We start from the raw sequence: 26072 nt of genomic DNA on the forward strand, positions 1-26072 counted from the left end.
GTTTTTTTTTGTGTTGTGTGTGGGTGTTTGGCTTTTTTTTTTAAGGGCGTGTGTATGTTGTAGCAGATTTCTCTACCCTGCCTTATTTTTCCCATCTGTAACAGAGAGACCCTGCTCCGAACTGAGAGTTAAGGTGAAGTCAAGTCATTCATTCACTTTGATAGATCAATGTGCATCATATATTATATTGAAACCAAACATACTCTTGTTTTAAGGGGGGAGGGAAATACTCCCGCCCCTTAAAAAAAACAGCAAAAACCATATGCTTGGTCTTCCAGGGGCTAAAGCTGGAGATTCGAAGTCTGGGGATCCGAAAGTAATAATCTGCAGTGCTTGGATAAATGAATTAATGATGGGCATTTACAAAAGTAAAACTCATATCCTGATAACAACCCTGGAAATGAAGGACAAAGATGGCAAAAGAAGCAGTTGCAACATGATGAGGATAAGTTATTTTCTTCATTGGGCTCTTGGGTGCTGAATTATTCCCTAATGCCAAGTCTGCTGTGGTTTTTCTTGATTACCATCCATAATTACGGACTACCTTACCACATCCAGACATGCAACGGTGATGTTCTTCTCCAGTATGTCTGGCAGGAGTCTGATTGCTGAGCATCAGAGGTCTGTGGCTGACCATAGTGGGCTGAGCACATGCAGAGTAGGGTTGAAATGCTGTAGTAATTAACGATGGGTTAATCATAGTTACTGCAGCTCTGGTATGAGGTTCTCATGCAATGGCAAAATTCAAGGAAAGTAAAAAGAAGCAGATCTAAGCTCATTTGTTGGTAATGCAGTTTGGATAAGAAAGAGAGTCTAGTAAGCACAAACTCCCACTGTTCTCTCTTCTCTCACCACCTTCCAGAGCTGATTTGAAGACAAAGCTATTGGTGTAACAATAACTTCCTAGTTTACTTCTTAACACTGCAGTTCAGCTTGACTGTTTTCTGAGTTGTGCTTTTATGCCAATATGAAGACTCAAATGAAGTAGTTTGTTCGTAGCAATGAGAAAGAGGTACAGAAAGTAATGTGAAAAACATTCCCAAATTTTTCTTAGAGAAGCTGAAAATTTTCCAATGGAGATGCATTTCTTTTTCCTGGGGTAGTGGAGCACGGTCTTTGTGTGGCTGCTGTCCTGGCAAAAGCAGCAGGCAAAACCACAAAGTAAAGGTGGCACCCGAGCAAAGAAAGCAGGGGAAGAAGGTGGCATCCCCTACGAGGCACACAATTATAGACCCTGGAGCAGAATTAAAAACAAAGGCATTTGGAAGGCTAAGTCAAAGCGATTTTTTTTTTTCCTGTGCTTAATCGAAGAAATAAATGACCCTGCAGTCACACTTTATTTAGTGGGCAACATCTGTAAGGTGTCTGAGTGGCTCGAGACAGTGCTGTAGTTACTGCATTAATGAACTTTGTGAAAACTGGGTTCAGCTAAAAGTAAACTAAATGCAAATTTTTGCTTACAAGTGCTTCATACAGACGTGAATATAAATGGGGACAGACCCCTCTGCAGAGGCCACATAAACTAATAGGAATAGTGCTGTCAGGAAAAAAATAATTGTGATATCTGACAACTGCCTAATGTAAAGTAACATCTGCTAAGTGAAGAGTTACGACCTTGCTGGTGCCAGCCAGCCACACAACTGGAGAATTAATTCTGCAAGTTGTTGTTCCAATGGTGGGACTGGTGTCCGGAAACATTAAAACAAAGAGCACAAATCTGTTCCGACAGCGTGAGTGGAGTCGTCATGAAACATGAATAAGGCTGTACTGGCCCTGCGCACGCACCGAAATGCATCATTTAGGAATGTTTTTGTTTGCCAGTGCCACTGCTGATGGCAAGCTTTGTTTCACACCTTGGACAGGAACAGCAAACCCGGGTGTTAGGCTCTATGTAAAACACTGTCTACCACGCACTGATTGCTTTTGCACAGCAGCGAGCAATGCATGAGATTAGCTGGGTGTCAGAGCAACGTCTCGTGTTACCAGTAGCACTGGGAGACACGAGGCTTAAAGCAACCTCACATGTCACTGGGGAAGCGTGTTATTTCAGACATGCAGGTCTCCTCCTCCTGCAGGAGGACACAATGAGCATGAGCCCAACCTGTTGCACCTGGAGACCCTCTTTACATGGGCATGCCTTTGAGCAGCTGCTCTCACGCTTTGCTTCGGTGTGGAGTCAGTCACCACATGTTTGCCCAAATATTGCTTGTCATTATGTACGTGTCTGTCCACATAATGAGTGCCTTTTGAGTGTTAATAATTCACTCCGCACCACACTCTTTCTAAGGAGTACAGTGCTGCAAAGCTTCCTGCTGGTTTCTTGGCAGTAGAAGAAACAGACTGTACACAAGGTAATTTAAAATACTGAGCTTTTGGAAACCATCAGTGTTTGCAGACCTGTTACTGGCCAAAACTGAAGGTTTGTGGCTGTTAATATTGCTGTAATAAACACGAAGCAGACAGCAGACCAAGAGAGAGTTTACACAGGGAGATAGGGAGGAGTGAAAGCAAGTGCTTTCTGCAGCTCTTGTCCCAATCGGATATTTGACAAACCAAAAGCAGGGGAAAAAAATCACCCAGGCTCTCTGAAGTCAGCGTGCAAATACTTTTGTAGCTGAGGGTGGGCCTCAGTGACCACTTGGTGTGATCACGGTGCTTTAGCTGAGCACAGGCATAGATTGGTGCTGTGGAAATGCACAAGACAGCAGCAGTGTAGCTGCTCAGTGGGTGGACATCTGCTGTTAGGCTTTTGGCGCAGTAATTAGCAACCCAGGTTTTCAGAAGTGCTGAGTGCCTGCTGGCTTCTGTCATCGTTAGGTGTTCAATGCCTTAAAAGTGTTTTTCAGCCTAGCCCTGCATCTGGAAATCCAAGTGTTGGCAGCAGTCTGCTGAACACTCCCCCTGGGGGCTGATCCCATGATCCCAGTATTGCTGTAAGAGCTGGAGGTAGGGATGGCGTGCTGGGGTGCAGGTATATGCACACAAGTGGGCTTTAATATGAGGACTTAACATGCTGCTCTGCCATGTGACTGTCATCATTCAAGAAGGCTGCTTCAAAAGGCTTTAGCTACTTCTCTTCATGTCCTGTCCTGCTCCTCACAAGAAGCTTTCAGCTGCGGTGCTCTGGCTCCTATAGTGGAGAGAGCTGGATAAACCATGAGGTTGGCAGGCACAGATGCTAGAACATGAACGTCCAGGGAATGTACTGATAAAAACTCAGCGCCATTCATTCTTTGACAGATGCTTTTTGAGAAAGTCTGGTATCAAAGATAACAGCAACTCTTTAGCAGAAAAGAACAAGGAACCAGTAGCTGATTTGACAGTTTGGGGGCATTTGTTGGTGTTTATGTTTCAGACAGAAAACTCAAATATGGTGAACTTCTTAACAGAAGAGGAAGCCAATAAAAGGGAAAGTAGAGGCTGGTAACTCAATACAGAATATTTTTCCTACCGTTTGACAAGTTAGATCTCTGTTGTTAAAGTTGCTGAATATTTCTTGTTAGAATTCTCTAATTGGACCTGCTTATAAGCCAAGCTTGAAGTATTTGGGGTGAAATTTGCTGTGTGGAGCTCTGTCCTGAGCTAAAAACTAGAGCAAAATTAATTTTGTTGTTTGAAACCTTTTTTTTTTTTTTTTTTTTTTTTTGCATTACACAGAATAAAGAGCTCTGAAGGTTTACAGGCTGGGGGGCCTCTCAGTGTTTGTTTGGGTTTTTTTTTTTTTGTTTGTTTGTTTTTTTGTGATAGCCAAGTTGAAAGCTCATGGTGTCCTTGAACACTTCAAAATCTGTTGATGGCAAAAGTTATGACTGAGAAGGTATCAGTCCAGCTTAGCTTTTCCTCTGTGTATAGAATTAAAGCTATAATGAATTGTAATGCAATTATGAAAGCTATGGCTCCTGGATACCTGGTTGTGACACTGTTAATCAAACTGGAGGTGGAGGGCACTCAACTGTGAGCCAGGGCAATTTATTACACAAGGCAGAGATGGAATTAGCTATTCTTCTGGTGTCTCTGGTGGTTATATCTCCTCTAGTGAATGATGAAGAATGGGATTGTTAATGTGAAGTCACAGAAAGAAGTTGAAACAGAAGTTGTGGATTTTCTTGCACCTCAGTGGCAAGTTGTGAAACTGCAGATTTATTTCTAAATTCTTACTGATATTTAATATTCCCTAATATCTTGTTATTGTTCTCCCAATAATTTGGACAGTGAAGTAAATGTGTTGCTTGCAGTCCTGTCCGAGGCGTATATTAAGATAGTGGAGGCAGTTACGTATTTCAGCATAATGCAGAATTAGAAGTGTTTCAGATCTTAAAACTGGAATTCAGTTAAGAGTTCTGTTCTTCTAGCCCAGGCACTGCAGGATCTCATTGGTTTTGTGGAGAGATGACTAAAGGTAGGGGAAGCAATTATGAAATACATAAAATTCCAAGTGAATTGGATCTCAGTTCTTTGGGCTTCTTAATGAACCACAGCCTTAATGAATAGCATTAATAGATCTTGCAAATGAAAGAAGCAAACAGCACACTTTTAACTTTATCACATCTCAGACTAGTATTGGACATAAATGCTTTTATTTGTTAGCTACATATGCAATGAATGGCACCTTTTGTTCTGCCGGTTATCTTCTTTTATGCTGTAGTACCAAAACTACTGCATGTTCTGCCCCCACCCCCCCCCAAAAAAAAAATGGCGAGTAAAGGAACTACAACATCAAAAATTTTTCACTGAAGATGATCTCAAGCAGAAATCTTAACAGTTATGCATCAGTGTTTTCACATCTATTGCACAATGAAGCATAGTATTTCCAGTATCTCAGACAACCCTGAACTTGGAGCTACCGCTGTCGTTTTGCACCAGTTCGTTGCTCTCCTAACCCCACGGTCCCTCCAGCATCCTTCACAGCTGTAGTAAATTCTTATGTTGAAATAATCCATCACGAAACACCCAGGGTGTTATTCAGGTGGAGACCAGTGCAATGGAGCATTAGGAAAAGTATGGTATTGTAAAGTCAAACATGAAAGGCTAAATAATGTCAGCCTCAGTCTAAAGTGGGTGGGAATGGAGGTTAAGAAATGTAACAAAACTTGATTAGAAGGAAAGACAAAGTAACAAGTATTAACCTCAGAGTTTAAATTTTTGGTAAAGTTATAAATAGGTAAAAGTGAGGTCCGTTTGTATGAATTATTGGACACCTTTGATAGGAAGTATTTGTACCTGAGCTACTTATAACTGAATTTCAGTGAATTATTTTATGCAGGAGCTCATGAACTATTCACGTTGACTGACACAGGAGCTTGTTCTGATGTATTGGTTAATGGCTGAAAGACTCAGCGAAGGATGACAAATGTCAGATCTGAGCTGAGCTAAAACATCTCCAGAGAGATGCTGTGGAAAAGGGTAATATCTCTTGTTCTTTTTAACACCTTTCCTAGCAAACAAGATGAGAAAAAGTGGGGTGAAACTGCCTGGAGATCTTACAGTGCACCTACTGCTACAAATGGAAAAGTTCATCCTGAAGGAGGGAAGGAGTGGCAGAAGATAAGATCAGCTTCACACACTCTGTGGAGGAGGTGGGTGGAAACAAAAGAAAGGAGTAAGACCTGGGAAGTTGCAGAAAACAGTAGGTGCAGATTTACAGATCTTATTATTGAGCAGAAGGGAGCGGGAGATGCTGAGAAGCAAATCTGGTTCTTTTTCATAAATATAAAACCCAGGTAAATCAAATAAAAATGCCTTGCGGCAGACAAAAAAAGTGGGAGGGAACAGAGGGCTGTTTCAATGGTGGCTTCCTGCATGGATCACAAATTGTCCCAAGTCCCTCTATGTGCAGCAGTCTCCCTGCAAACAACAACTATTTCTGACTATTTAATTACCAGGGAAATACTGACAGGCTGGAGGATATTCTGGGAAGAGGAATAATTACTTTGAGAGTGTTGGGGGGCGGGTGGGGGGGGGGGGCAGTGAAAATGATCCACGTTGAAGGCCTGGAGGAGAAGGGAGGGAGGCAGATGCCAAATCCCAGATCAGCCACCAGATCTGGCTCCGTTTTGGATAGGAATATCCTCCTTAAATACAGTCAGTATTTTCTTCACTGCATGATAGTGTCAAATTACTCGCAGCTTTTCAGTATCTTCCTACTTGCTTTTCTGTCATCACTGCATCTGTTTGAAAGTGTCTTGAAGATGAAGTTATTTCCTGGAGGATTTCTTGTATGTTTTTTGCCCAGCAGTTCATCATTCTTATCTGCTGTATTGTCAGGAGGCAGCTTTTTTATTGTTGATTTGTTTTGTTTTTCATTTTTTTCTGCAGGTTTTATTAACTAGCTCCTGCCAAGTTGTGACATTTTACTTTTCTAGAAGCTTGACTTTGTTTCTCTTCTTATTATCATCCAGATACTTTTTTTTTCCGTATAATTTATTTCTGAATTCCTCTCTCAATCTTCACTTGACAGAAAGGATGCAATAGCACTTATTACTCCATTTTAAGTCCCCTCTTCTGTATTGAAAGAAAGAAGAATATTCTAATCTCTCTCCACTGCTAGGTAATAAAGGAAGCAAAGCCCAGACATGAGTTTGTTTGAAATATGTCTTCTTGTAATGACACGTCCATCCAGATGCCGTTCATCAAAATGGAGACATCCATCACATGAGAGGCATGTCAAGCCAGGCAATAAGCTTCTTGCATTTCAAGTGAATGTGTGAATTTCCCACCCGTGTTATGGGGTCACTGCATATTTTTCCAGAGAGGACACAGATCGGATTATTCATCTTCTCTACAGACCTCCATTTCATATGTGCAAATTGTTATTGGTTGCCCCTTACTGCTCCGAACATCCAACTCTCATGTATCATGTCCCAGTCTGATGCTTATCTCAGTTACAAATGGGAGGATACTGCTGGCTCCCACTGAACTTATCAACCCTGTTATTACTATCAATCTTTTTCTGCAAAACTGTCAGCTACCTAATTGCTCCTCATCTCACACTTGGGCAGATGACTATTACAAACTAAATGTAGGATCTCTGCCTTTCTTTTTACACTTTTTTTTTCAGTCCATCCCTGCAACTTTGTTCTAAATTTTGTCCTTAATAGGGCTAGAGAAACATGTTCAGATTTACATTCCAAATGAGAACTTTGAGCAGAATCACCACCAGAAAAACCTAATTAACCAGAGAGTGTGCTTGAAGAACTGACATTTCTAACTTTTTATTTAAATAAAAATAAAAAACAAGAGGCAGTATTGCTGCTAATAACAAGGTACATCATTCTAGGGGATGAAAAAAACCAACCATCCTTCAATCATCTGCATTTTAGATAGCTGTCTGAAGTTAAGGAAACAGAAATAAAGGCCTGGTTGATAAAGGAACGTGTACTTGGAACAAATCAAGTTATGTGTGAAAAGATTGGGGAGGAATGATGTTTCTGAGAAACCTATGTGTATTGGCTTTGTTAATGAAGTTTGGAGTCATGGTAACACCTTTGTGCTTCATGAGAGTCTGATTGCAATGGCTGTTCCAATTACAATATGTTCAGCCATTTCAGCAAGCAGACACTGGAGTAGAAATGCAACTCTGTGTGTTGATTTAAAGCAGCGGAGATCTGAATTATGCTATTGTAAGAGGGCCAACTCTTGGACTTTGTAGCAAAGAGTTCACTTCTAAAAGAAAAGAATATATAGGCAAAAATACTGTTTTTTTTTTACAACAAAAATAAATGTAGATGACATAAGTTATCATGTATATTGGACCATTGCTATTTGTGCAATTTCACTGCACAAAGTTAGTATGTCATAGAATATTTCTATCTATATATTCTTTTTTTCAAAATCAGTGGTGCAATCAGTGTCCTTTTTCTTTAATTTGAAAAAGATGGGGAAAAAATTTTGACTTCTGAAATCATCATATAAGGTCCCCATTGATAGCTGCAGGAGAAAAGGAAACACTAAATGAGGTGTTTACTAGCTTACAATTCCTAATTTTTGGTACCAAAGGTTATTTATTGTTGACAGTGTTATTTGTTTTCAGAAGGTTTAATTTGTTGTGATTTGGGGTTTGTTTGTTCTTGGAAAGGAATCGTTGTATTAGCATGGTAATTGGTAGAAGAGCTGCCTGAGGCTGCCCTCGTGGTATGCCCTCAAAGGCAAGCTCCGGATCTATTCTCTGTAGCACCTTTTGTTTTTCTGTCCTTTCCTGATTTGTGAGGGTGTGAGCAGCCTTGGAAAACACAGTTCCAGGAAAAAAATCAAATAACAAAACCTCACTTCCATTCCACCTGAGGCAGCAAAGCACCAAAAGGTTACTACTTAAAAAATAGTGGTATCAATAGGGAGATGCTTGTGATACCAAACAGACACTGCCAAAAAGGGAAGACTTAAATGGAAGTATAGTTTTCTTTTTACAGAAAGCCACAAGAAGCATTTTCTCACACACAACTTGCACATAACTTGTGCCTAAATCCTTGAGGGGAACTCAATGGTAGCCAAAAAGCTGATCAAATGTGAATAAAATCCAATACCTGCCAGGGCTATTTACCAGCTAGGGCCAGGCAGGCTCGTGTGCTTATTGTCCTGGAGTTGATGAGGACTAAAAAGCAGAAGTCACCTGGGATTCATCTTCAGCATTGCAAATCCCTCCAAGTATTGAAGAGCAAGCTGCTTTTTCTCCTTGCCACTGAGACACTTCTCTCCCTTTTGTAAGGTATGTGGAAAGATGTGAGCACACCTGCTATCTGATGATGGTCCATGTAAGTTCAAAGGGAATAATAAGCAACAGGTGAACTGATAAACAAATGCAGCATAGACTAGTGATAAAAGACACAGTAACTAAGACTAAAGCTGTTTATTCAAAGTTGGTGGGCACTAAAACTACAGGCATGGCCTCAAAGAAGTTTAATCTAGACTTTGTAACTGATAAGAAGAGGGAAGTATGATGAATACATGGTTTTGAGATAGTCAAAGGGCAGCTGTGGAAGTATGCTTTTTTTTTTTTTAATAATCTTTGTGACCCAGAGACACTTAAATCTGAATATGTTACTGTGAACAACGCTAGCCATAAAAGGGTGTTTGTGATCAAAGATGCCTTGTAGATGGTTGTGCCATCAGTAACACTGTATTTGCAGGAATTACTATGTGTTTGCATGCAGAGTGACTCTGGCTTGATTTGATTGAGCCCTGCTTCAGGAGCAGCTAATAAATCAAGAGTAAGGAAAATACAATCTGCTGGTGTGGGCGTGCTGCTCATTTCAAGTGCATCAGACTCTGGTCTAAGTAGAGGGGGAACAGAAAAAGACTGCAATTACGTGAAACATCATGCTGTTCTGTGCACACTGGACAGGGCACGGTGGAGGGAATAACGAAATTCAGCAATTGTTACAAGGGATTGAATGCAGAACAATCCTGCTTTTCGCAAGGGCAGGGGATAGCCTGAGGGACGGGTCGCTCCCAAATGACAGTAGGATGTAACTGCACCCGATTCACCTCTTCCTGCCTTACACAGCCCTCCAACACTGTATTCACCATGATTTGGATGCCAACATGTGCAAAACAGTTTGGTCTCATGCTATAAAGCGTGACTGGCAGTGGCTTTCAGTACAACCCTCTCCTTTGGATACTTGGAGCAGGAAAATCAAAAAACTACATCTCATGTCACTTGCAGGCCTTTTTGCTGCAGGCTTAATCAAAAGGGCACCAGCTCTTCCACAAAGCATAGGGGAACAGCTGCAAAATAGGAAAGATTCCACATATTGATGTATAAATTTATATTATTCTTCTGCATGTAAAATAATATACTCTTTTATATGAGCAGAATTTTTTCCTTTGTCCTTTATCTTTACAGAAAATCATCCCACCAGACAAAGTTTGGCACTTTTTGTTTTTACCTCATTCTCTGGTAGAGAGCAGGAAACCTCACTCCTGTTAAAAGCAGAGAGAGATTTTGCACACACAGGCTTTCCTTTTCCCAATTTTCAGTCTTAAGAACCGCTGTGCTGGAATCAATTCTAGTGTCAATAGAGCTGCTCTATGCTAGCACTACTTTCACTTTAGCCTTAGGTAATTCTAACAGAAAACAAGCCTACAGCTCAAAAAGTGCCCGGCGGGGTGTATTTACCCACAATTTAAACAAAAAACAGGAAGGGGAGCCTGCAATTTTTCCTGCTGAGAAGCTGGACAGAGCAGGGTCAGGCTGGCAGCTGATGCCCACGCAGTGGTGACCCAAAACATCGAGCGGGAACCAAGCAGGAACATGGCTTTGTGCAATGTTCACACAGATGACTTCTTCCAGGAACTGGGGGTACCGGCGGCTACACTGTTATTGCTAAACACAGTCCCTGTTTTGTTCCTTTATTTTATTCCTTCCGTGGTAAAATATTATTGCGTTCTGCCAAACCCAGGAGAGCAAACTGGGACAGTACATATGAAATCTCCGTGTATGTTCGGGCCCATTTTTGCCATCCTGGAGCTAGGCACATTTACATTTTATGACATTACCTTGGAGCTATCTGGACGCAAATTGACAGTTAAACATAGCTGTGGGCAACTGACTTTAGGTGCACAACTGCAGTAAATAATTTAGAGTAATTTCTTTTGCTATTCTGTTATGTCAGGTTTTTAACATTTGTAAGCCGTTTAAAATGAAAAGACATACTGTGGAGTTTGTTATAAACATGCCTCAAGATGCCATTTAGAATAATTGCGATGCTCCAGCCCTGCACAAACCTTTCACAGGGAGGAGATAAATATACTTTATTGAAACAGGAAACATCCACAGTGAAGGCCAACATTTATGTGACTGCAGGAAACAGCATTAAAATCACTTCTTTCAAAATTCAATGCCTTTGGTGAATACACAGCCTCCACTCCAATAAAATTTTGCCTGAAGTGCTGGATGCTGAGCTCAAACCACTCAAAGAAAAAAAAGTCCAATCTATCAATTATATATGAAAATTGGAGTTCATTACTTAGTGACTCAGTAGTTCAGTAATATTTCTGTAGGAGAATGCTTGGTCCCTGCTTGAAGGTCAGGAAGTGACTGGGAAATAAGTGCTCTCTGAGTTCATGGGACATGCTTCTTTTTATAAACAAACTTACTATACTGGAAAACAGTGTGTGTCTATCCTGAAGGGTGTAACTGGCTATGGTGTATGGTGGAACCTGGCTTCCTTACAGGTTTTGATTCTGGCATTTCCCCTTCATAGCACTCAGAAATCTGAAATCTACTCTCAGAACTGCAAGACGTTTACGTGAGAAACGCTATGGAAGAATATTTCAGCTACTAATCTTTAATTGCTGTTGGAATTTCATCTAGATAAAAGCCAAGGAAAAATTGTATTCCAGTTTTGTTTTTGCAAAACCTTTTAATAGTGCCAGAAACGTTGGAGATGGATCACAGACGATGTCACTGCTACTCCCACTAATATCTATTCTGTGATTTATATTCATCTTGTGTAAAATTGATCTGAAGTCTTGGTGCTTTCCTAGTTTCCAGACAGAATGAAAAAACACTTTGCAATGGTAGAAGGAACCAGATTATGGAGTGGAGCAGTTCAGTTCAAACCAATCCCAGTTAGTTTGGGAAATTTCAATGAAGCTGTTTAATGAATTACATGGGACATTGTAAGGAAGAGTGTGCAACAGTGCCTGATTCCTAATAATTCATGAATTTACAGTAAAACAAACAAAAAGCTAATAAATGGCGTTCTCTCAAAAGATTGTAGCCATACTTCTATATAAATTATTTTATGGCATGAATTCATTTTTTACATAAAATGGCTTGTACCTGCAAAACCAGTAGTAACATTGAGAGTGAAAAGGAACAGAATTCAGCAAATGGAGTTATGGGTTGTGGGTCAGGGAGTTGTGGGAATGTACAGCATTGCTGTGGGGGTGACAGTAGCAAGGTTGATCAAGCAAATGCAGCAAAACTACACGTGGAAGGCTGCGAATAAAAGCAGCAAGTCCAGCCCTGAGCTAGAAAGAGATTGAGTTTCTGAAAGCAAACGATAGGATCAAAACAAATTGTGCCATCCTAGAGCAGAGAGCGCACGGATGAGGTGGTGGGGATATGCTAAAAATACGTTATGCGAAAAGGATAAATTGGTACAGACACCTCAAGACAACTGGGAATATGTAACTTGGGAGCAGTCTGTTCAGATGCACAGCAGGAGCTGGAAGATGAGGGAAAGGCAGATAACAAGTGACATGAAGCGCGCCCCTCCCGCTCCCAAGGACAGCGGGTACGACAGCGACAGCTGGGACCTGGCGTCAGCGGGAGGAGCAGCACTGGTGTCTGCAAACCCCAGCCCAGCCAGATCCTTCCACGGGTAGCCACAGCCGAGGACTACAACAGGAGAAGACCTGAGAGCTCCCCAGACAGCAGGGAGAATTTGTGGCGCCATCAAGAAAATGGAATTTAATCCAGAAGTACACAATGCTTGGAGTCCTGTCTTTCAGCTGACACTGGGGACCTCTCTGTCCCTAACACAGCTCCTTTAAATCTCACAGAAGGTTGCACAGTAACAACCATGTCCTCTATTTGTGTTAGGGGATTGCAAAATAAGAAGGTTTGTAGGATCTGGCAGTGAACCCAGAGTAATTCTGCATGGCTGTGGTGGAGAATTTGTCTCTAGTGATTAGGAAACGTTTCTCTGAATGCTGATACGATGAATTTGGAGTAAATTATAACCAGTTTCCTTTTGTCAGGTGCTGGACTCTGATCGATTCCAGCATAGATCAGGGTGCAGTTCTTTCATGTGGGCTGTTCGTAGCACAGACTTTGCTCCACGAAAAACACATTGTCAGCGCGGGAGGCCATTGACTAATGCTGCAGTGAAGGCCAAGTGACATTTTTCATGCTTTGGAAAGCGAAGACAGGTGGCGTTAGGAGCATTACTTCATGTGATGGCGCCTCCAAGTTCAGCACGTCTGCTGGGGTGAGCGTTGGTAGTGGTGAGGGCAGGCAGGGCAGCGAGGCTCCTCTGAAACAGGACCTCCCCTTGCCAGACACCTCTGCATTGCTCCCCTGCTCCCCTAGTATGCTCTGTGTCATGTATTTAATTCAACCTGCAGGATCTTGACATTTTTGCCTTTTTTTCTCCGCCACCCCCAGAGGACTGAAGATCATGGCCTAGCTCTAGCTCAGAACCAGTGCTCGTGCCTCTCGCATTAATTCAAGAGGCAACCGGTCCCTCAGCAGCTGCAAAACGCTTTAAATTGACCCGAGGATTTATTTGCATAATGATTTGGTCCATTTTGTGCTGAAATCAGTAGCAGCCTTCTTGGAAGATAATAGCTTTTTGAGCCTCTCCCTGCACCTTATTAACTTGATATAGGCAGGCAGCAGACAATGTTCTGTGTTTGTGTTTGTAGTCTCAAGCTGGATGATTTGTTATGACACAAAAAGTTTCTGTTTTAACATATTGGGCATTTTTTACATTCTGGAAGATTTACGATTAGCAAGTATTCACAGAGCGACACGCAGTTAAGTCTAATCAGGGAAACAAGTAATTATTTTTCTCAACGCTAGAGCAGCGATATGAGTGTGTTTTCACAGTGTGACAGGCACCTTGATAAACCCAATTAGAGAAATACTTGTGTTCTGATAGTCTGTATTTACTCACATCTCTGACCCTGTAGGGAAGAGATTTTTTCTCTTTTTTTTCTTCTTTTCTTAAAGAAACAGAATTTTGTTTTTTACTTTTGCCCCCCCTCTCTCTGGAGGACCCCAAGAAGGAAGGAAAACTGTGGTGTTTTTCACTGCTGAGAGGGTTTTTCCTGATCCTGACTGAGTTCATTTTGGAAGCGTGATCCAACTGACAGCTGCCTCAGATTGGCACTGCACTTACTGCTGCTGGTGCTTAGATGTAGTTGAGACTGGAGGCTCGTAGACAGCCAAAGGTACTAGCAAGGGAATCTCCAATGTCTCAGGCATGTGCATGGGTACAGGACAACCTCGATGAAAAGCAGCACAACGCTTAAAAGGCTAATTAGGACCGTGACCCTGGAAAGGCATTTCCAGTACTGTTCATTTAGGCTGAAGCTAGAGACAGACGAAGGTATGCACTTCACATTGTAAGTGCTACTTCGGGGTTTTCCAACAAGTGCTTTGTTTGCAAAGTACAGTGGCTTTGCAGTGTGTTTTAGAGAGATGGCGAGGTGCTTAAAGCAGATGGATCATAACGGGCTGTACTAAGACAAAGGAAAAATAAAATCAGAGTGCCCATTTATTTGTGAGGTGAGCAGGCAGCAATCACCAAGCAAGAAGATCCTGGCCATGATGGCTCTTCCCCCCCCCGCCTCCAAATATCTGCACACCGCAGAAGCACGTGCAATATTACGTTGCAGAAGTGCCCCCCTGCTCTGCCTTGCAGAAGAGCGGTGATGGTGTTACAGACCGGTACGGAGCAGCTGAGGGTGAGAGGTTTGGAGGTGAAACCCCATATTCAGGTCTACTTCTGCTGTCGCCTTCTTTGTGAGGAGCTGTGAACCCATAGGGTGGCCTTTTCCTTTTAATCCTCTACCTGTGTGCTTGGGGGTTCCTTAAAAGCTATACCCCAGTGATGCAGCTGCAAAAAAGACCTTATAACCTGTTGGGATGGAGGAACATCCGGAGAGCCTAGGAAACACCCCTTGTCCCCAGGTGCTCTCTTCAAATACCCAGAGACCAGTCAAGCAAGGATTATCATTGTACCCCAGCAGGAACCAGTCAGAAACATGCTGGGAATAAACAGGACCCTCATATTTTTACTTAGTTACTTGTGAATGCCAGTGGTTAATGCTGGATCCATGGCCAACTTCTCTTCTCTGCAGGAAATCAAAGAAGGGATGAACAGGAGACTTTGTAAATGGCTTTATCACATGGAAAACCTTGGATTTATGGTGATAACTGATGTGCTTTTTTTTCCCAATATGCATCAACCTGATTAATTTCATTCTATATTTATACTTGCGTGTCCTCTAATCTGTCATATGCCATAGCAACAATAACAAGCTGATTGCTGCACCATTTCCATCAACGTCAGTGGCACAGAACAGATGTATTGTTGCTTCAACAATAGCAGAGGCTTCATTTCGGAAAAATATCACTTGGGCCTTTTACTCCAGTCACAGACATTATCTTTTGTTTTCTGAACTTGTAGTGAAGGAGAACTAACAAAGTGTTTTATAACATTTTCTGTTTAATGGAATTTGTGGTAAGCAGGATTGAAAGGCAATACAAGCAGAAAGGGAAATACTTTTGTTTTCAGCTTTCATTTGCTCAAAATTCCGTAATTTGTCCTTCTGCATCTATTACAATGCTCTAACGTTTCTTCTTTCATTTTCAGTGAAAAGAAATCAGGGAAATAGTAGAAGAAAACATTACTCATGTGCCTGGTGTTTTGCTGTTTTGAGTGGTGTTTTTTTAAAAAACTTCCTTTAGTTTGATCCATTTTGCTGCAGTCAGTGGGCTCTCAGTCTCCTGTCCCCAAGACACAAACCTCTGCTTTGCTTACTTTTCCCTCTCCAGGTTTCAGTTTGTTGCTGGACTGCCTTTGATAGCTGTGTGAGACTGAGTGGTTGTCCGGACAGGCAGCACAGGTTTTAAAAATTGCTTTTTGAATTAGAAGCTGTCTGGTTTGCTTTTGTAATGATGCACAGAAGACATGATCCTGTAGAAATCAGCCCTGCTCGGTACCTTTCGTTACGTATTTGCTGCCAGAGAGAATTCAAGTATCTTAGCTCGTCTTGTTCACTTCCAGAAACTTAAGGCAGGATTTTAGCAGTCCTTTGCTGCATATTCAAAGGGAGAAAAAGAAAAATCAATGACATGTTTTTAGAATTCAGTTTTCTCTGTGCTGAGAGTGTGTAATGCGTCATTTCAGGTCTGTGTATTCAGCTCCACACCAGACCTTGCTGAGAAGAAGCATCTGCCAGTAACGCAGTAAGGCAAGCAAACACCTCCCTGAACAGAAACCATTAGGAAAAAATCCCCTTTTGCCAGGGTTCAGAGCATGGTTTCCCAGGCAGGAAAAAGGAGGAATGGCTGCTGTGGCCAGTGGCAGGGAGGAGATGCTGTGCATACCCTGGGGAGGGAAGGGAGTAGTGCCTGGCCTCCCTCCCCCCCTTTTTTTTGGCCCATTGGGGCAGGAGGGGCTTGTTGGCTCCGAATGCCAACATAACCCAGGGGGCAGGTGATTTTGATAGCTGTGAGGATCAGAGACAGCTTTTCAGATTTGCCTGTGCTGGAATGCATGCGGCTTGTGGTCCCGCTCCTCTTCCTCAGTGAAGGTGGCTGAAGGCCCCCACCTGTCTGAATACAGGGCTCACACTGAGCCACCCCAGGGCAGGGGCAGGGATTCAAACTGTCCTCTGCTTCTCTTCCCAGCCTGCTGGAGGCTCCCAACCCCCTTTGGCAAGCCGGACTTGCCATCACCGTCACTTCTGAGACATAACGAGCTCGATGTCTTCATCACCGTTAGTGATGTCTTCATCGCTTCCCAAACACTGCATTGCCCACGCCGCACAGCTGTCTCACACCAGCCCACAGCCAAGGTTTCTCCTTCTGACCCCTTTCCAGGCTCTTCTCATCTCCCCTCCCCAGTTCTGCTCCTTCATTCATTCCCCAGCTATCTCCTCTGGCTCCTACTCTTATTGTTCTGGTACCAGAATTCAGATTTATTGCCTCAAGTGGAGTCCAGATTCAATGCAACTGCCTTTTCTCATTCTTCTTTCATAGGAAATCAAACAAACACCCTATCAGAAAGCTCAGACTTCTACTCTGTTTTGTTTTTCTGGGTGGAAGGAGAGGCCCCCTTATTTGTCACGCACACCACATCCTTTATCTCCCTTGTATCGCACATTCTTCAGGGCAAAACAGTCATTGTGAAGTATATTATTGGCCTCATCAACATTATCTATTGATTATTTTTAACCCCAAAGAAAGGGAAATGTGGGGAATGTTAAGTTTGCATGGAAGATTCTGGGTTGAAATGCTAAGTTTCTGGGAGACATTCCGAAAGATAAGAAATGTTCAAATGAGTTATTTTTAGTTTTGAAGTACCAAGAAAATCGTCAGAGCATTTTACTTGATGTTTTCTGAATCAAAATCCTAACAAACAAATGCCATTTCTACAATGACAAAATAGGTATTTCTGATTTTCATCAATTTTTCTTCAAAAAATTATGTTCTTCCAAATCAGCAGTATTATAAATAACAAGGCACAGGGAGAGGGCACATAGTATGGCCTAATGAGGGAAGCTGAATGCCAGGAGGAACATTATGTGCAATTAGGTCAATTTTTTTTTCTCTTTATTTTGCCTTCTTCAGTACGACTTCTTCTTAGGAGTCTGAGGTCTAAACAGCTGTCATCTTCCAGAGGCCTCATTGCTTTATGATATATCGTCCTTTGCTGTTTTGTACATTATTCAGAAAAGGAAACAAACAAAAGCATGTGGTTAGATTAAAAAGAAATGGGAAAAAGACATAAAACCCCTGAGAATTTACCCCATTTTCATCTTTGATCCTTTATTTGATTGAAAGGATATCTTTCAGAGTGGTGTTTTTCTCTGCTTGACAGCCAAAATGATGGAAAAAAAATATATATATAGCTTTACTTGGTCAAGCTTGTCTGTCTGACACTGGAATTGGGAAACTTCTGCTAATACAGACTTGCCAGAAAGAAAGTAGGCCAAAAATTTACAGCTGGTTTTAATTTTGTTCATGATTGCCATAGAAAATTATCGGTGTCGTTTTCTTTGATCAGATTCCTCGTATTAATGTCCAGCCCTCTGAAGACGACAGACAGACACCTGGTGTGTGCAGCAGATCTCGTGCTGACCTGACCTCGCAGTGGGAGCTCAGCGAAGGACTTGTCCCAGGGCAGCTGTTAACTTCAGGGTGTTTTCCTGAGCTCGTTTCAGGCAATGCATGTCCTCAGCAATGCAGCAGGTACACAGCTTTATAGCACCACATGCACCACCCTCAGGGGACTGATCCCAACCCCACTGATGTTTGGTCTCCTTGAGCAGCAGCTTGTTGCAGCATGTTTACTATTGCAATAAGGGCAAATCCCAGCTTGTTTCAGAGCAAATTCTCTGCAGGAATCACTGGTGTTACCGAAGTCAGGAACTGGCACATGCAGTACCGAGTCTCCAACCTGCAGCCTGCTCCTGCTGTAGGACTACAGCCCTCTGGTGGTAGCTAATCGCATATTTTGTGGAGGGCTGCTTAACAGCTCTGAGCCCTGACCTTTAAGGTGCTGCCTGCAGGGATATGAATATTCCTGATCTCCGAGTTCATACATGAAACATGGCACTTTTTTTTTTTTTTTTTTTTCTGAATTCCCTTGGAAACAGGTGCTATTCTGCCTGACTTGCAAATCCTGTCGGTTGGACAAATGTCCTGGTTTTGAGAGCAGTCATATTTAATGTTAGTTGATACACTGGGCTAGGCTTGGTGCCCTTGCTTAACTCGACTAGGGAAAAAAATCAAAAGGACAGGGTGCAAGTCAGCATTCAGATGTGTTGCACCACACTGGAAATCGCCCACCAGAGAACAATTTCTAAAGCAAATAGACTGCATATAAAGGTCCTTAAGGAATGGAAGGGTATAGCTCTCAGATACGACAGGGAGAGACCTCAGAAATCATTGCCAGGGCCCTGGGGCACTAACAGGCCGGTAAGGAGCCCCTTGTAGTGTCCTGAAGATCATCAGTAAACTCTCAACCTTCCTAAGATCAGATGAACAAAATGTCCCTCAATCCTGAGTGGTTTGCTTAGCCTGGTCTTTGAAGTGCTCCAGTGACTGAGATTTTGCAAGCTTTTATTCCGATACTTCATTATTCATCCTGTTAGGCCACTTTCCTCACAACTCATTCATGTCTTACATTGAACCGTTTAAACCCATTATTTCTTGTCCTATTCACCGTGGATGTGAAAAAGAAAAGAAATCTGCTTTTTCAGTGTAATGGACTCTTTCATATTTGAAGATATGTCCCTTTGAGTCTTCTTTAAAGCTGATCGGCCCAGATTCATTTCATCTTCCTCATTGGTCATGTTCACAAAGAAGATGTGCTTTGAACGCCTTCACTGCAGCTCTTTTCAGCCATGCGACGTGACGTACTCGGACATGGCCTTTGGAGCATCAGTTCTCAAAATGAAAAATAACCTCAGTTGCTGTCTAATGAGACCTTGCTGTGCAGTGCTCCTGATGCATTTCGTTAGCACACCCTGCTCTGAAGTTTCATTTTGGACTACAGGAATAGGAAACTTGGGGCTATTGGAGTCAGGCTCTGCATAAAGGAAAGTAACTTCAAAAGACAGCAAGAGAGAAGTGCGTGCCTCAGCTGGGCTGTCCTGGTAGAGCCTCGCTGGTCTGTGCTCGGTTCATAACAGCTGAATAGACAGACCAACAAGCTGTCATACTGTTACTAAGAAAATAGTATGCTGGAAGGATTAATTTGAAATGCCTGAGCTGTCTGTGGGGCTGTCTGTGGGGATCTGCTTTGATTCTTAGCCTTGACCCACTGATGTTAAAAGGGCTTCCCCCATAAGGAAAGGAAGCTGGAAGTCCCCCAGGTAAGCCACAGGCAGCACAAACTGAGCTGACAGACCACAGATATGGCTGGACCTGTTCTTAGCAGGAAGATAGGATTCATTTAGATTGTTTTGTTTGTTTCTTTCTTTCTTTTAAATTGTTTAGATTTAGCATGAGAAACTTGTGTTGGCTTGGCTGAGCAGTAAGGCATACAAGCAGGTTGATGGCACTGGCAAAATCTATTGTGCAAAGAGATATAGCCAAGTTAGAGTGTGAGGGAGTTTATGGCAATACAAGCAATTAAAGAGGAAACAAAAGACCCACCGTACCAGGGGTTCATTGAGCTGTGCAGCAGTAGGTAAACACTTGTTCTGGGGTGATGATGATGTTCTGGGGTGATACAGCGTGTTTAAACTGCAAGGAGCTAGCCTTCAGATTGTGCCCTCACAAGAATAAGACACACATATTCTGGAGACAAAGAAGGAGAGATACAATTTGTTTCTTGCTGTTCTTTCTTATTTGTATTACAGGCATCAGGTAAAAAAGGTTACATATTTTATATAGAAGTGATTTTTTATATGCACTCACTGATAAAAATCTAAAAAGCTTCCAGGCGGCAATTTATCAGAGGTTTCACTAATGCATGTATACCTAATCTTTCATTCTTTGAGCCTCTCTTAAGTGGGAAACAGCATGCAGGATCCCTGTGTAAGAAATTCACCTTGGTGGTCCATTAGATAAGTCAAATAATTCAGCGCATAACAGGAGGAGATTGATTTTTCTGTGTTGTTTTTGACATTCTGTGTTTGAAAGGAAAGAGAATAACAATTGCAGTGTAAGCCAAACTGTTTTTTTATTCTTACTCTTATTATTTATTCTTATTCTTATTCTTATTCTTATTCTTATTCTTATTCTTATTCTTATTCTTATTCTTATTCTTATTCTTATTCTTATTCTTATTCATTTTCTTATTCTTATTGTGTTATTCCAGGTTGTGTCACACTGGTTTGCTGCATTTGAGTGATCAGAAGCTCTGCGGAGGCCGGGGTGTCTCGTGAAGTTGCCTAACTAAAAGTCAGAGCCTCCGTCACAGAGAGTCAAGAACACAGAGCCTGAGTCACGTAAGCTTGCTGTGGCCACGATAAAGATATATCTCCAGCAATGGCAGCAGCCCAAGGTGAGACCTTACTGAGTCGGGCATCCCACCTTAGAGAAATACGTGCTGTAGCAGAACTTGAAATTTTTGTGTTTATTACCTAAGGAGTTAAGGTGCATGGTCAGCATGGAGTCAGTGTTGCCTCCAGCCTCAGAGGGAGGATTGGGATGGTACTCCCATAGGTTATTACTGTTCTGAAATGATATCGAAAGCTCAAAAAACTCTTCCCCTAATAATACACTGCCCACAGACAAGCAGCACGGGCTTTCTGATCCCTTCTGGAAGACTAACTTTGTAAAAAGGTCAGCAGCTGCTACATTGTTTAGCTGGACAGGCTTGTCCAGCCAAAGGGCTGCAAATACTGACCTTTGTGCTGCTGTATGAAGATCCCAAATGTTTCTAAAAAAATATCCCCACTTTGATATTTCTGTAGTTGAGAGGCTGTGTGTAGAGCTGAACAATGCATGTGCAAAGCCTACTTTGATTTTCTGAAAGATCACTGGGTCTTTCCCCGCTGCGCTTCCAAACAACCTGAAGCAAAAAACTTCCAATGGACATTTTGTTCCCTTAAATGCAGATCTGATAACACAGGAGCCAAATTTTGGAATCACCTGAGAACCCAGCTTCTCTCTTCACCTCTGCACTTGCTGCTGGTGAGGCCACCCTCCATCAAGGTTCCAAGACACACGATCTAAATAGTCATATTAGACGTGTCCGTTAAAAAATAAAGAGCGACTTTTACACAATTATTATTTTAATGTATTATCTTAATATATTATTTTAATGGATTATTAACAGAGATCTTAGTGTTGGACTGTCTTGATGCCAGGCTTTTTGGCTGTGTGTATAGGTGTGCTTCTGGAGGAACAGGCCCAATAAACAGTATTTTGGAAGGGGAAAGACTGAAAAGAACTGCTTGAGGAAATACATCCATCACTTTCAGAAAAACTAAAGCCTCTCAGGCATATGAGATTCAGTTACAGTGGGGGTGAAGGGATAGAAGGAAGGAAAGGTGGTGGCTCCCCCTGAGGTAACTTGGTGTGCACCACGTCACAAGAGGACATGACACTTAGCTGTTCCCAAAGACGTTTGAATACCAACAGGGCTCTTTTAGCATGGGACTCTCGGTACCTCCGTGCACCTCCTGCTTTGATGCCCCTCATGCCTCGTAGAAGTAACATGCAGGAAAGGCTGACATAAAGAGCTGTGAGGTGAGAACCAAGGGCCAAATCTTGTGCTTGGAGCAGGAGTCATACCGAATTTTATATACCACCATGTCATCCTAACCAACTGCAAAACTGTCAGATAACAAAAACCAGGCAGTGCCACCAACTCACACCAAAATCCTGGCTCAGCAGAAGGCCTCTCTGCACTGCCTGGGGACAACAGCAAGGACAAAGCTCTCCCCTGTAATGCAGCCACGACAGGCTTTGAGCTCAGCCTCTGAAACTGCAGAGCACTCATTTTGTTGTCCGTGGATAATCCCCCAAGCAAAAGCTGGATATTGCTCTCTTTTATTCTGGCTCTGCAGTTGCAATGCTCGAAAAGAAAGCCCCTCGCCCCCCACCTGCTGCTCATCTGAACTGCTTACACCCGGACAGGCAGCCCTAAGGCGGGGCCACTGGCATTTATTTAGCTCACTGCTGCAGACCATGCCCTTAGTGCCACAAACCGCCCTGGAGACAAGTCCTAATCGTCTGGGGGGGTGATTATGGTCAATTCTTCCTCCCCAGACCCCCAGACGTAAATCAGATCCAAACTGGAGAGAGAGGCAGGCACGCAAGAGGGGACGCCGGCACCACACAGCCCCCCCAAAGCCATGTACAGGAGCAGCTTCCTCCACGAGGTCCGCAAGAAGTACGAGCGCTCGGACGCCTACGATGAGCTGAGAGGCTCCCCCGAATTCGACAGCTTGGCCCAGGCCCAGGGCCTGGAGAACCTGCAGGAGCTCAACGAGCGCTTCGCCAGCTACATCAACCGGGCCCGCGTGCTGGAGCAGCGCAACGCCATCCTGCGCAAGCAGCTGGAGACCTTCCAGTGCATGGACGAGCTGGTGGGCTTGGACGAGGCCTTCGCCGGGCAGAACGAGTTCAACCGCCAGCGAATGCGGGAGCTGGCGTCCGACCGAGCCAAGCTGGAGCGGGAGGAGAAGGATGCCCAGCGCATGCTCGATGAGTACCGCAACAAGTAAGGCTTGAGAAGGGAGGAAAATAGGTAGTGTTTGTTTCTGTAGTTATGTCCTTAGGACAGGTTTGGTCACTAGCTGCTTCTCTTGCATGGGTGATGTCTCTCCGTGCGTTTCAGACTTGTGGCCGGGGACAGCATGTAGGAGTTGGAGAGCTCCAGCTCTGTGTTTCATGGCCTTTCCAGTCGGCCTTCCCTGTCTGTAACAGCAGGTCTTCCCCGTGGTACCTGTTGGATGCTGGTGCTTGGAGGGCTGTGCTCCGAGCTGCAAAGAGGGAATGGCCCAATTAGAAAGCAAACATGGCTCAAAGTGAGCCTTGTGTCTGAGCAGCACAGAATTAGGAGACCCCAGACATCTGAAACACGTAAGACATCTCCAAGAAACTTATTTACAGGTGTCATAAGTCACCTGGGCCAGTCTGTGCTAGCCACTACAGATGTGGATGAAAAGAAAGTAAATATTTTTTTTCCTGGTATGTGAAAGGGACTTGCCTAATTACCCTCCTCTTTTTCCTTGGATCCCAATAGTTCTGTCTTGTACTACTTAAGCAATACCTGTAAGAACAGTTTTTCCCTAACCATCTCTCTTTAACGTCATTGGCACAATAAACCAAAGGGCAGGAACATTAAGGGGCTGAGGCATCCAGGTGCTTCCAGACACGTGTGGTCCCTTCTCTCCAGCAACAGCCAGTTTTGGCTATGTTGCTTAATTAAGCGTACAACAAGACTTGGTGAGTGCTGCTGATACAAGGACTGCTCACAGGAGAGAAGGGAAAAATTTGCAGCAGTGTAGAGGCTGAAGTGGAACTTTTCATCTTCCCCACCAAGAAGCGAGGGGTGAATTCTATATAACACACTTTAGTTTAGAAACCCTTCTCACTGACAGTGTTGGGAAGGAGAAAAAATAAATATTTTCAAGAAACACAGCCTTGGTAGAAGTACTGCTGCTCCCAGGCAGTGCTCACTGCACTCACCAGAAACAGTTTTAATAAGGGAGAGGGTGAATCAGCAGGAGCAGCACCGCGTTGCTGCTGCAGATATACATGAGTCAGTGGAGATGTCATCCCTTGTCTCCGTCACAGACTTTTTGTCAGGCCTTGGCCAAATCACATCAATTTTCAGTCTGATCCTCTACGGATTTCCTCTGGACTAGTAAGTGTCAGATGGTTTGTCCTTCCCTCTTGTTTTTGCAACCATTTTGCACAATTGGAACGAGCCAGAAAGCAGATGCGAGGCAATTGACGTGGTGACCATCTGTGTCTTGAGGCCATGGTTTGGTGATACATCGCACTCAGGAGCCGTACAGTCCTAATACACCCTCACCTGCCCTCTGAAGCTCTGCATGCTGCCCAGCACACACCTCCTGCTCTGCTAGATGGGGCACCTGAGAAGTTCATCAGGAAAATGAGCCAGATAAAAAAAAAATTAAATGTTATCTGCAACCCAGCTCAGTGACCTGCCACACAAACAGCACCTGGGAGCTGGGAGCTACAATACAGAGAGAGAAATGCCAAATTCCCGTCTCTGCTTGTCATCTGACAGCACAGGACAGCCTGTGCAGGGGTGCTGAGACTTTACACTGGAAATGGTCAGGAGTGCACGACTCAGTGTTAGAGGCTAATAAGCACCTGATGAAGTAGTTTTGTATTCCAGTAATCGTGAGCAGGCAATTGAGCTATGAGCCAGCGCTATAATTTACCTGTCTGCTGTGATACTTGTTCATTTGTTCTCATTACACAGCATCAGTGAGATTTTGACTAAACTCAGTGCTGGCTGCATGGTAGTTAAAAATATGTGCAAACTGTGTAGAAAATATCTTTTGGTGGATCCCTGTGTCCACCTGGGCAGTCTGCTCAAAGCCATCCCGATGGCTGTGCTTTCAGCTACTTGAACTCACAAATAGACTCTCTAAACAGCATATGGGAGCAATAATTGTGATGTTAGGGCCTTGACATGCTCCTGAAGCCAGAATTATTCCCGTGCTGCAGACCTCTCCCACCCTGCTCTATGTTCAGCTGGCAGCACGGTGCTCTTGCTGCACTTGCAACTTAGGGGATTCTTGAAAAATTTAGGGACATAAAGCACCTACTTTGGCACGTTGGGAAAAATGAAATCTCTTAGAGTGGCACGTTGTGTACCAGTTATTGACAAATGTCTGGGCTTTTCACTAACGTAAAAAATGTTACTCTTGCAACCCATTCATTCACTCACATTCACAGTTTGGGAAGTAGATTTACAGCTATAACCAGACCTTTTAAAGCTACATTTAAACACAGTAGGCGCTGGGACGACTGCGTCTTTGAAATTAAATGTGCACAAACCAGTGGAAAGTAGATCTTATGTTTAAATTTATTTTTAAGTCTTCTGTAGCCACATTCATAGCTTTTCAAATTAACATGAATAATTCAGACTGTGCCAGCGGATAATTCTTTCTCTTGAAGTTGCAAAAAAGCTTTGCTAAGAATTGTTTGGATGCAGCTCATAAAAGGGCTAATTATGCTAATTTTATTGAGCATCATTATTACAGCAGCATTACATCTGTCTGTGGGAAAGGACTGTATTTCTCTCTCCATGAGATCCGGAAGGATACTGAAACCCAGGTTTTAGCACCCTTGACTGAACAGGATTAATTAACTTCAGAAATTAAAAGTCTTGCTAATCGATCATTTCATTTAGAATGCATTCAGTGCTAATAGTGTGGGTTTTGCCTGTAATACAATTCCCCGGAGGTCGCTAGGCACAGAAATTGGCACTTGGCTCTCCCATCGGCGCGGTGCAGTGATGCTCAGACAAGCTGACACCCTCTGGGGCCGCCATGGGGACCCAACACCGATGAGAGGTAACGAAACTCGACAGCTGGGGCGTGCAGAGATGTGGGGACTCCATAGCTGGTGAGCATGGGCAAAGCCATCTTCAAGCCCTGTCAGCAGGGATTCTCTGCACTGCCACCGCTTCTCTGGTGGTACGGAGAGTTTTATCAGCTGCAGGTGAGGAGGTCCTGCCTCCCTCCATCTACTCCTCAGAGTGCTGAAATCTTGCACCATGGCTGTGAGCCACTCAATAGCAGCTTCTTGGTAATGCAGGTAGCAATGTGTTCACAAACGAGCAGAGCAGAGCCTGCACAGGGCTCATCCTAGCTTGCAAGGTATGAAATACAAGCATTATTAGCCTGTCTGTCATCTTTGTAGGACCAGCATTTGCAGTCTGTGCTCTCTTTGG

The 26072-nt window shown here is 43.3% G+C and overlaps 1 protein-coding gene across 5 annotated transcripts in view; it reads left to right on the forward strand.

Annotated features, from left to right (window-relative positions):
* Positions 1-26072, forward strand: part of BFSP1 (beaded filament structural protein 1) — a 75983-nt gene that overhangs the window by 29828 nt on the left and 20083 nt on the right. For all 5 annotated transcript variants that reach the window (XM_080587117.1, XM_080587118.1, XM_080587119.1 and 2 more), the window contains 4 exons: positions 5439-5576; positions 17742-17926; positions 20505-20690; positions 21520-22856. In XM_080587117.1, the coding sequence (XP_080443243.1) occupies positions 22489-22856 (368 nt within the window). In that variant the 5' untranslated portion in view covers positions 5439-5576; positions 17742-17926; positions 20505-20690; positions 21520-22488. The remainder of the gene's footprint in view (positions 1-5438; positions 5577-17741; positions 17927-20504; positions 20691-21519; positions 22857-26072) is intronic.

The sequence above is a fragment of the Anser brachyrhynchus genome (genome assembly GCF_964034855.1).
Source record: "Anser brachyrhynchus genome assembly, chromosome: 3".
NCBI lineage: Eukaryota > Metazoa > Chordata > Aves > Anseriformes > Anatidae > Anser > Anser brachyrhynchus.